General features: G+C 36.0%; 3 protein-coding genes across 3 annotated transcripts; all 3 read left to right on the top strand.

Moving 5' to 3' along the window:
• LOC128166532 (uncharacterized) lies at window positions 1–12,263 on the top strand. The gene is made up of 4 exons (XM_052831772.1): window positions 1–251; window positions 283–694; window positions 1,306–1,601; window positions 11,899–12,263. The coding sequence occupies exons 1-3, from the start codon at window positions 30–32 to the stop codon at window positions 1,566–1,568; spliced, it is 897 nt and encodes a 298-aa protein (XP_052687732.1). The 5' UTR covers window positions 1–29; the 3' UTR covers window positions 1,569–1,601; window positions 11,899–12,263.
• LOC128192025 (uncharacterized) lies at window positions 5,799–8,600 on the top strand. Its single transcript, XM_052864426.1, has one exon. It carries the CDS (start codon window positions 5,799–5,801, stop codon window positions 8,598–8,600), a length of 2,802 nt encoding a protein of 933 aa, XP_052720386.1.
• On the top strand, window positions 8,952–9,902 carry LOC128192018 (uncharacterized). The gene has a single exon (XM_052864415.1). The coding sequence runs from the start codon at window positions 8,952–8,954 to the stop codon at window positions 9,900–9,902; it is 951 nt and encodes a 316-aa protein (XP_052720375.1).
• Window positions 12,264–12,475: the final 212 nt, after the last annotated feature.

Here is a 12,475-nt window from a genome sequence, read left to right as displayed (position 1 = left end):
TTAAGAAATTGACAAATGTAGGTCAATGTATGGCGGGCAGTTCTAGCAATAATGAAAATGCTATGGAACAAAGTTGTAGTCATAATCAACCAAGTGCAACTATTACGAGACCTACAGAGTTTGTTAGTCTTAATCAGGATGATGCAAATGATTATGCTATAGATAGTTTTGATTTTAGTTATCTTGATTCCCTTAACAGTTTATCCCATGTAGGTGTTGATCCCAAAATAGCATTTAAAGACGCATTTGAAGTTCCAAGTAATACTAGGAACACAAAGCAAGTCAATTCTGTTGATGATTATTGATTGGATTACTGGTCCAAAAATAGGGACTGGTTTGGGTAAGGCTGTAAATGCAGCTGTTTCTGTTAAGTCTTGCAAAGAAACAATGGATGAAATAGCTAAACGGTATAATAGGCCCGAAAATTGTACTTACCTCAAAGTTCCCAGGGTAAACAAAGAAATCTGGGATGCAATGAACAAAAATGCACATTCATCCGACCTTGCCTTACAAGAAATACCAAAATATATGGCGCATGGGTTAATTCCCATTGTTTCCCTAGCAGATCAGCTGGCAAATAGCAAAGATTTGGATGTTCAGAAAACAAAGTCCATGCTGTCCGACTCCATTAGTCTGTTAGGGTATGGGTTTTATAATTTATCAATGAAACGCAGAAATGAATTAAAGCTGCATGGTCCGATTTTTTCGCAATTACAGTATCAAATAATTTTATATACAAACCAATTATCTTAGAAATTTACGGACTTTCGCCTATTTACACCACCAGAGTCGGTCTCCTTTCAAAGTTAGAGAATATTCAAAGTAATTAAAATAATTTCTTTTTGGGCAAACGAAAAAACAAACCAAACTGCATCATGGGAATGTTTAGAAAAGGGAACCGTTTGGTTTCGTTACCCGCATGGTTGGTTTATTCAACCCGCATGTAATGCATCGAATGTAAACAAAGCAAACTTCAGAAATATTAGTGAATAAATGTACACGGGTTTAACTTTTATTTGCCAAAACATTATGACCTTTATATATAAAGCGATGACATCATTTTAAAGTCGTAATACTATCATAGCCGTCTCGACGCCAGGGGGCGTATTTTAATATGAGACGAAATTACGCAGTACCCTTTTTGTGTCGTTTGTTTTCAAACGACATTTTGAACATTATTTTTTCATTGAAATATATGGCTTGATTGACCGGGAAAACTACTGCAATGTCTTTTATTATACACAAACCCATCTTTTAAAAATAGTCACAAAATTTGATATAAAATCGGACCAAACAGCTTTAAAGAATTGTTTAAATCCTCGATACAGGAAAGTTCAGATATTCCTGTTACAGAACAATTGTTTGGAGATAACTGTACGACCAAACTGAAAGATATGGGTGACATGAACAAACATTCTTTAAGTTCTCTCAAGGGTCAGAGTTCAGAGGGTTGGACAAGGTTACCAACAGCAAAACCAATACCAAAGTTACCAAGGGTACCAACAATACAGACCTCGTGGAGGCAGACCATGTTACAAACGAGGGGGATATCTCAGTCAGTTCAATAGTCAGAAGAAAGGCTACCAGAACCAGTAAATAAGGTGAGAGCCTTTAATACTCATTACTGGAAACAGTTTACTAGTGACAAGTGGATTTTAGAAATTTTTAAAGGTTACAGGATTGAATTTTTAGAAACACCTATGCAATATTTTATACCAAAGCAGATATCTTTTACTGAGAGTGAATATATGCTTGTCCAAAAGGAAGTGGATGTATTGTTAGCAAAAGGAGCAATTAAAAAGGTTCAAAATCCATTTGATGAATTTATATCAAATATATTTTTGGTTCCAAAGAAAGATGGAACTTCACGACCTATACTCAATTTGAAAAATCTAAATGAGTTTGTTGAATATCATCATTTTAAACAAGAAAATCTGCAATTTGCTTTACAGTTAATTGAAAAAAATGATTTTTTAACTTCAATTGACTTAAAAGATTCATATTTTAGCATCAGTATTAATCCTGATTTTCAAAAATATCTAACATTTAGATGGAAAGAAAATTTGTATAGCTTTACAGTCCTTCAATTTGGACTTGCTTCAGCACATCGGGTATTCGCTAAGCTTATGAAACCTGTCTTTGCAGCTTTTAGAGCAAATAACATAAAGTGTTGTTATTATATTGATGATTTTCTTGTTATAAACAGGAATTATATTGACTGTAGAAATGAAACTCAGTTTATTGTGAGTGAATTAGATAAACTTGGATTTACCATTAATTTGAAGAAATTAATCCTAGAACCTATACACATTTCATATTTCTTGGATTACTTATTGTAACTGATGAAAAAATTACAAAGATAGTATCATTATGTCAGAAAATATTGAGGGAAAAATATGTTCCTATTAGGATAGTTGCATCCTTGATTGGTCTTGTGGTCCATGCATTTAATGGCATTTCTGAGGGACCTATGCATTATAGAAATATGGAAAGAGATAAAATCCAAAACTTAAGAGAACTGAATGACTATGATTCTAAAATGTTTATATCAAATGACAGTGTAGTAAAAATTCAATGGTTGTTAGATAATGTTAAAAAGTTAAATGGTAAACCCATTCGAACCTGTTATTGATTTTTGGATTGAAACAGATGCCTCATTACAAGGTTGGGGTGCTACATTCTCTAATAAAACTGTAGGTGGTCAATGGACTCTAACAGAATTAAAAAATGCATATAAATGAATTGGAGCTTTTGGCTATTAAATTTTCATTGAAAGCTTTTTTCAGTGGCTTTAAAAACTGTCATATAGGAATAAAATCTGACAATACCACAGCAGTTTCTTAAATCAATTCTAAGGGTGGTACGACTTCAAAATTATTAAATTCAATTTCAATTGAAATTTGGCAATGGTGTATTAATAGGGATATAGTGATATCTGCAAACCATATCTCTGGCATTGAAAATGTTCTAGCTGATCAATTATCAAGACAGTTTTCAGATTCAAGAGAATGGATGTGAAAACCAGATATATTTTCTCGCATTTGTCACCATTTTTTCTTGCCTGACATTGATCTGTTTGCCTCTCGATTAAATACACAGTTAGACAAATTTGTGTCTTGGACTTTTGATCCAGATGCAGCAGAAATTGATCCATTTACTTTTTGTTTGTTCCAATTTTGCCCATATATATTTCCTCCTTTTAGACTCATTGGAAGAGTTCTAAATAACTTAAAGATATTGTTATAGCCAATTTAACATTATATACATTTTTTCCGGATTGAGTTTGAATTTTAGAATATTCCGGATTTCCGGATTTGGTTTTGTTATTAGGATTTTTCGCGGGGAACGAGCAGTTTAGATTTTTTCCTAGTCCCTGTGCTGAACACCATTTACATTTACCATGTTTACTATGTTTGTTTCTACGAGAGAAAACTTCTAAGTTGGTAAGTTAACATGAAATCTGCTTGTGTATTGTTTTGTGCAGAAAGTTATGTATAAACGATAGATATAAATGTGTAAACAAAAGTGTTCAACTGTGAAGATGTATTTTTAGTAACATGTTAGAATGTTGGCACAAGGGATATATCTAGAATGTTATATAAATTTAAAGCTATAAGTATCATCGTAGCATGTTTCTATTGTATGATATATCGGAATTTAAGGTTTCATTGTTTGGATGCGATGTTTTGTGCACTCTACCATAGGCGTACATATATATTCATTTTGAATTGTGTAATTTACTAGTAGTGCGAGTTTCGTTATATTTGCTAATTTACTAGAGCATATATATAAGTGAAAGTATTGTTTACAAGAACAGGGGCATATATATTTACTAGAGTGATATTTGTCATATGCTGAGTGTGTTTTGTATGTTTATTCATAGCATCAAAACTTATGTATGTTTTCTTTGTTTTTCCAGTTAATCACATCACATCATCACATCTAGTCACATCACGTGTCATTACATCAAGTCACGTCATCATGTCCTAAATCATCATTATAGTTATACAATGACTGAATAAAGATGTGCATTAACAACAAGTTGACTCTTCCTTGATGGTAGTCAGTACAACATTAACAACTTAGAAGATCTTGTCCCTAAAGAAGCTGTACTTCGTCATGGCGGATGGTGCTACAGGAGAGACAAGACCTAAAACTCATAACGAGAAAGGTTTAGAATATCATCTCGATCGTAAGTCTAAATATCGTAGGGGATGTGAAAATAAACTGGTGTCTTTGAGTGAGGATATCGAAGAATTATTGACAACATCAACAGATGTGAATGAAGTCAAAGAACTGTACAAGAAATGGCTGAAAGTTTACGATGAACTTTTATTTACACATGAAAGTCTTCAGGGCTTATTGAAACTTTCGACCGGAAGTGGAGAAAGTGATGACAAAGAATTTCAGGACAGGAATTCCCGATTTCATAAAGTGAAAGATTCTGTAGAACAGTGGTTCGGGAAACATTCAGTGCAACCTACTCCAAAGAAAATACCATCTGATGTGAAATCGAGACTGTCGAGTGCATCGAGAACTTCAAGTCAAATTTCACTCGAGAAATTAAAAGAAAGTCAACGAAAAGCAGAACTGTTGGCCAAAGCATCAGCTTTAGATGAACAACGAAAATTAGAAGCGGCTAAACTGGAGCTGAAAATGAAAGAAGAAGAATTGAAGATTAAAACTGAACTTCAGATAAGTGATGCACGATCCAAATTATTGGAAGAATTAGAGAAAAGTGAACTTCGTGACCAAGAACTAGAAAATTCCCTCATCAATGAAAATATAGACAGAATTGTAACTTTTGATCTTGATCGTGAGAATGAGTTCACACGTGACAATTCTACTCCGCACATTCCTCATCGATCTGTGCAACGTTTAGTTAGACCAGAATTGTTAACACCCATATATGAACCAAGCAGTGAAATACAGACTGTCGCTCGTGAATTGAACAAACCAAAAGCTGATCTACAGAAGTTTGATGGAAACCCTATGAATTACACAAGATTTCTCAGACAATTCAATGCCAGAATTTGTTCTAATACGGAATCATACGAAGAACGGTTGAACTATCTATTACAGTTTACTGTTGGTGAAGCACAAAGAATCGTTTCTGGTTATTCATATCTGGATGCTGAACGTGGCTACAAAGCAGCACTGGAAGAGTTGAAGGATCGTTATGGAGACCCTGACATTATAGCGCAAGCATATGTGAAGAAAGCTCTCGATTGGCCTCCAGTAAAACCGGACAGTGCAAAAACTTTAGATCAGTTTGCTATATTTTTGCGTGAGTGTCAATATGCTGTTGAAAACATTGATACTGGTCGTGTACTGGAATATTCAGAAAATTTGAAACTGTTAGTGAAGAAATTACCATTTTACCTTCACGACAAATGGCGAAGCTGTGTATATGAACTAAAAGAGAAGAAACAAGCTGTGAAGTTTCACCATCTTGCTGACTTTGTTCGCAAAGAAGCCAAAAAAGCAACAGATCCTATATACGGAAGAGAAATTATGAGCAGTTCAGCCAACAAACGTTTTCAAGACCAGAAGAAATCAGAAGCACATAAAAACTTTGCTGTGAAAACCAACACAAGATCTTTCTATGATAACAGTGCTACACAGATGAAACCAGTTTTCAAACATTGTACATTCTGTAATGGAGCCCATTCATTGGACATGTGTTTGAGCATTACTATTCTACCTCTTAAAGACAGATATGCATTCTTGAAAACGAATGGACTGTGTTTTGCATGCTTGAGATATGGACATGTGAAAACTAATATTGTCGACAAAGAATGACATGTGCTCATTGTAAGAAGTATCATCCATCCATTCTTCACGTTGATCCTCGACAGAATGAAGGAACAAATGGAGCTTCAACTTCAAGAGAACATACTGACGGTGAAAACCCTTTGTTCGCTATGTCATCTACAGTTCATATGGGGGCTGGAAAACAAGCGCTACCTATTGTGCCGGTCAGAGTCAAGTCAAAGTTTAGTGACAAATACCTGGAAACATATGCTTTCCTTGACTCAGGAAGTAATGCAACATTCTGTTTGGAGGACATTGCAAGATTGTTAAAACTGGAGGGAAGGAAGATGAACCTCAACCTTACGACAATGGGCCAACAGCATACTCAGACTTCTCATGTGATTTCCGGGTTAGAAATATCCGACATCAATGGTGTGAATGTGTTGGAACTTCCTCCGGTCTACACACAACCTACTTTACCTGCATCGAGGACAGATGTGATTTCTCCAGAGGATATTGAGAACTATCCATATCTCAGTGATATTGAACTTCCCAGGATTGACAGTGATGTGGGAATTCTGATTGGAGTCAATGTGCCTAGGGCAATGGAGCCTTGGGATGTTATACCCAGTGTTGATAATGGACCGTTCGCTGTAAAAACTTTGCTAGGCTGGGTGATAAATGGACCACTCGAAATTCATGCGACTTCGAATGATACATATGTGTCCGTTAATCGTGTAGATGCAAAACTAATGAACAACTTGGAGGAACAGATTCGCAATCAGTTTAATCATGACTTTAATGAAAGAACTATTGATGACAAGTGTGAACCCTCAAAGGAAGACAGAAGATTCCTAGAATGTGTGTCAAATTCTATTCATTTTGAAGATGGACATTACGTTATAAGCCTTCCGTTTAAGTCAGAAAACGTGTGTTTACCTAACAACAGGAAACAAGTTGAACAAAGACTGTCTTCACTTCAGAAACGATTTAGTCGTGATGAAAACTTTCACAAAGAATACTGTGTATTCATGAACAAGATTCTTGAAGAAGGATTTGCTGTCAAAGTTCCAGATGAGAAAGTTATTCAAGATGACGGACAAGTGTGGTACCTACCTCATCATGGAGTATACCATCCTAAGAAAAGGAAGTTGAGAGTTGTGTTCGATTGTGCAGCTCGATATCAGGGAACTTCATTGAACGAACAACTGTTACAAGGACCGAATCTCACAAATACTCTGATTGGTACACTCTTAAGATTCAGACAAGATGAGATAGTGATCATGGGAGACATCGATAGCATGTTTTATCAAGTGAAAGTACCACAGGAGGATGCAAGTTTCCTTAGATTCTTATGGTGGGAGGATGGAAATCCTAGAAAACGCATAATTGAGTACCAAATGGTAGTACATTTATTTGGTGCAACATCATCGCCAAGTTGTGCAAATTATGCTTTGAGGAAAACAGCGCACGATTACAAAGGACTTTACAACACTGAAGTCATCAACACTGTCCTTAAAAACTTTTATGTGGATGACTGTTTGAAATCAGTGAAAACCGTAACTGAAGCATCTTCTCTGTTGTGTGATTTGCAAGATCTTCTTATGAGAGGAGGATTTCATATTACTAAATGGATTAGTAATAGCCGAGAAGTTATGACCTATATTCCAGTCTCAAGGAGAGCAAAGGAAGTCAAAGACTTGGATTTGGAAAATGATACCCTTCCCATCGATAGAGCCCTGGGAGTTCAGTGGTGTGTTGAAAATGATGTTTTTTGTTTCAAGATGGACATTAAAGATCAACCCTTAACGAGAAGAGGTATCTTATCCATGGTGAGCAGTGTGTTTGACCCACTGGGATTTTTGGCCCCGTTCACTCTAAAAACAAAGTGTTTACTACAAGAACTTTGTAAACTTCAGCTAGGATGGGATGAGAAGATACCAGGACATCTCGCACAACAGTGGAATGAATGGCTACAAGATCTAGAGAGACTTTCTGACTTTAAAGTGTCAAGATGTTATAAACCTGTTGGATTCGGAGAAATAAAGTCCGTACAGCTACATCACTTCGCAGATGCCAGTGAACGTGGATATGGAACTGTATCCTACTTAAGACAGGAGAACTTTGATGGTGCAGTTCATTGCTCATTCGTTATAGGCAAGTCACGTGTCGCTCCATTAAAACAGACGACAATTCCTCGACTAGAATTGACAGCGGCTACAGTAGCAGTTCGCACAGATAAGATGTTGAAGTCCGAGTTAGATGTACCTATAGATGAAACTGTGTTTTGGACAGACAGCATGGCAGTTATTCGGTATATAAGAAATACCTCATCTAGATTTCACACTTTCGTCGCAAATAGACTTGCAGTGATTCCTGAAGGTTCCTTACCTGATGAATGGCGATACATCAATACCAAACAAAACCCTGCTGATCTTGCATCAAGAGGCATGTCCGCTAATGACATTCTTCAAGGAAAACATTGGATAACAGCACCTGAAGTCTTGTTAGCAAAAAATGATAGTTGGACTGAAAAACCAATGGAACTTTCTGATGAGATACCTGTTGACGATCCAGAGGTAAAAAAGATCACAGTGAGGGCAGTTATTCATACACGTGAATCCAGTGATAATCATGTTGATAGTGTTGAAAGACTCTTGAACTATCATTCCTCATGGTACAAGTTAAAGAAAAGTGTGGCATGGATTCTCAAAGTAAAGAAAAAACTGTTTCTCAGAACTCAACGCAAAACACAACTAGAAAATCAAGCAGCTGAGACATGTTTATCAGCTGAGGACTTGCAGGAAGCTGAAGTTGCTATTTTGAAATTCATTCAAAGAAAATAATTTGCATCAGAAATCGAAGAGCTGAAGAAAGGACATCCTGTGAAACTTAGTAGCAATGTCAGAAAATTAGACCCTATTCTTGATGATGGACTCATTCGTGTTGGTGGTCGATTGCACAGAGCAAGTATGCCGTTAGAAACCAAGCATCCAATCATCTTACCTAAGGATCACCACGTGTCAAATCTGATATTAAGACAGATCCATTGTGAACTGAAACATAGTGGTAGAAATCATATGCTTTCTATGTTAAGACAAAAATACTGGTTAATACATGCGCCTTCTTCTATCAGGAAGTTGATTTCAAAGTGTATAGTATGTCGCCGCCAAAAAGCTAGAGTTGGAGAACAGAAAATGGCTCAATTACCAGAGGATCGTTTAATACCTGATGAACCACCATTCACTAGAGTTGGCGTGGACTATTTTGGTCCTTTTGAAGTGAAATTGAAGAGAAGTCACGTCAAACGTTATGGTGTTATCTTTACTTGTCTTGCCAGTCGTGCTGTGCATTTAGAAGTTGCGTCTTCTTTGACTACAGATTCCTACATCAACGCTTTACGTCGTATCATTGCACGCAGAGGTCAGGTGAAGAAAATTCGCTCGGACAATGGGACAAACTTTGTTGGGGCAAATCGTGAACTTAGAAACTCGATAAACGACTGGAATGTGTCACAGATTCATGAAGCAATGCTACAGAAAAACATAGATTGGCATTTCAACCCCCCAGCAGGATCCCATCATGGAGGTGTCTGGGAGAGAATCATCAGGACCATAAGAAAAGTGATGAACAGTGTTCTTCGAGAACAGATCCTAGATGATGAAGGACTCAATACACTTATGTGTGAAATAGAGGCCATTCTCAATGACAGACCAATAACCAAGAATTCCGATCATCACAACGACCTAGAGGCTTTGACACCAAATCATCTCTTGTTAATGAGACAACAGCCAAATTTACCGTCAGGTGTGTTTACGAAATCTGACAACTACTGCAGACGTCGTTGGAGGCAGGTTCAATATATGGCCAACCTCTTCTGGAACCGATGGGTGAAAGAATACCTACCATTACTGCAAGAGCGTCAAAAGTGGCACGAAGTGAAGAGGAACCTGAAAATCGGTGATGTGGTTTTAGTGGTGGATTCGAACTCTCCTCGTAATTCCTGGCCCATGGGTGTGGTTTTAGAGACTGTTCCCGATCGTTTTGGATTGGTGCGACAAGTTAAAGTAAAGACAGCAACGAACACTTTGATGCGTCCAATAGATAAACTGTGTCTTATTTTGGAAATGGACGAACCTTCTGTGTGATGTGTTATCAAACTTTCATTGTGCTTTTTCAAATTTATTGCTTATCTAAGGCAACCTATGACATTTTATTGACACGGGTACTTTTTCAATATGTATAATTTGATTATATATCAAGTATTATGATTTGTATAATTGTGTCACATAATGTTCCACAATTAGGGGGCTGGATTGTTATAGCCAATTTAACATTATATACATTTTTTCCGGATTGAGTTTGAATTTTAGAATATTCCGGATTTCCGGATTTGGTTTTGTTATTAGGATTTTTCGCGGGGAACGAGCAGTTTAGATTTTTTCCTAGTCCCTGTGCTGAACACCATTTACATTTACCATGTTTACTATGTTTGTTTCTACGAGAGAAAACTTCTAAGTTGGTAAGTTAACATGAAATCTGCTTGTGTATTGTTTTGTGCAGAAAGTTATGTATAAACGATAGATATAAATGTGTAAACAAAAGTGTTCAACTGTGAAGATGTATTTTTAGTAACATGTCAGACAAAGTAGAGAAAGCTATGTTGCGTCCTTGGAGCCGTCTTTATTTCATAAGTCTAAATGGGTGAATATGACTATGAGCATTTGCTGTTTTTATTATAGTCAGAATATACGTACGTCTTCTATTACGTGAATATTGTTAAATCAGGAACGTAGTCTTTATTGTTGGTACAAGATTTAGTCTTTACTTTTCAGATAAAATAGATAGTTTTCCGAAGTTTGTTTAATAGTTAAAACTATTTTACCGTTTGGTTTCTTTCAAGACATGGAAATGGAAATGCCATTTGATGTGTAAACGTCGAGTAGATACGGATAGCGTAAATATTTCCGGATTTAATCCAGTATACGAAGTTCAGATTTTAAATAATAAATCAATACGGCGATATTGGTTTATGAATTGATTAGAGATGTTTTAATAAAGTTTAGTTAGTTGATTGATCTTTAATTTTAGCTGTTATTCATAGAGAATAACTTTAGATTCTTTATGAATATTAATTTTCATACAAAGTTAGGAAGTAAAATATGATGTGCGTCATAGTATAAAAGGGAACGGACAGAGTGCGTGTTGTCAGAAGCCAGAATTAATTAGAAGAAAGTACCCGAGATTATCGTGCTTGCACCGAGAGAAGGTATGAATATGTAAAATTATAAATTTATGTATTTGTGCTGATTAATGTAGGCGAAATGTAGAAAATTCATAGTAAGAATGTAAAATTAAAGAATATTGAAATAATTTATTAGTTTACAAGTTAAGAAATATGTAGAATTTAGTCGGTGCATCCCTGGACTCTGACCCAGGGAAAATTTATTTCTCCCGGTTTTCTCTAATTATGTGTTTTTAAAAAGTTTAGATAAAGTTTTAGAATTTCCTTGTCTTTAGTAAGGCGCAGAAATTGCTTTGTGTAAAATTTGCTAAATTTAGTGCAATTTAGTCAGGTTGCACCTTCCAAGTTACCCGATGTGCACCGAGTCTTTATATAGGTGTAGTTATGCATGGCACTACCCGAATCTCGTATTTGTACTGATATTATTTGAACGTTGAATGATTAGATTAGTCGGTTTGCGGTAAAACTTATTTTAGTATAAGAACCATATAGATAAAATTGCAGAATTTAGCACCCGTAGCACCGGACTAGATGGAGCACCTAGTGCAGAAGTTTTAGTTTAGCACCACGCAACCGGGTTCGATGCAGAACCGAGCACCGACTAGAACTGCGCACCGACTGGAATTAGCACCGACGGGAGTCAGCACCGACCTTCTGGATTGAGTTTGTGTTAATAAAATTCTAAAAACTTTACCTATTATGTGATTCTTTTATTCATTGTATTAAATGTACCTTCGAACCCAATATTGTAACGTGCCTCAAAGGTACCGCCTGTAATATTTAGGTTATTTCATAAAGCGAGAGCGCGAAAACGTTACAGCTATTTTGATTGTACCACTTTGGAAAAGTCAGAGTTGGTTTCCTTTGCTTATCTCATCTTTGATTTCTATTCCTGCCAGATAACCACGTCACAAGGATCTTCTGGTCATGCCTCACACAGGAGAAAACCATCCACTGATGAAGAAAATGTCACTGATTGCCTGCATTGTATCAGGAAACATCTCAAAAATCAAGGACCACCGAAATATGAATCTGATGTCATCAACTCTTCACTCAGACATTCCACAACTAAACAATATCAGTATTGCTGGAGAAAATGGGTTCACTGGTGCCGTGAACGGGAAATTAATACCTATAATCGATCTGAAGTAAATGTTGTAAAATATTTAGGACATTTGATGAAAGAAAAATGTTCTTATTCTGTCATCAATTCAAATAAAGCTATGATTATGCAAACTTTGTCTCTATTTCGGGTGGATTGGATTAATAATCAGTTTTTAATACCAAAGCTATTCAAAGGTTATTACATTATGAATCCTCCTAAACCCAAGTGTAAAATAACATTTTACATTTTTTAAAAGACTTTTGAAAAAGGTTGACTCTGAAAATGTTAACATTGAAATTGTTGGCATTGTGTGCGTTAATTACTGCTGCATTGAACATTTATTATATGAGTGTTTATCATGACAAAATTAT

This window comes from Crassostrea angulata, chromosome 1 (genome assembly GCF_025612915.1).
Source record: "Crassostrea angulata isolate pt1a10 chromosome 1, ASM2561291v2, whole genome shotgun sequence".
NCBI lineage: Eukaryota > Metazoa > Mollusca > Bivalvia > Ostreida > Ostreidae > Magallana > Magallana angulata.
The sequence above is the reverse complement of the archived record's forward strand: the minus strand, read 5'-3'. Positions and strand labels throughout refer to the sequence as shown.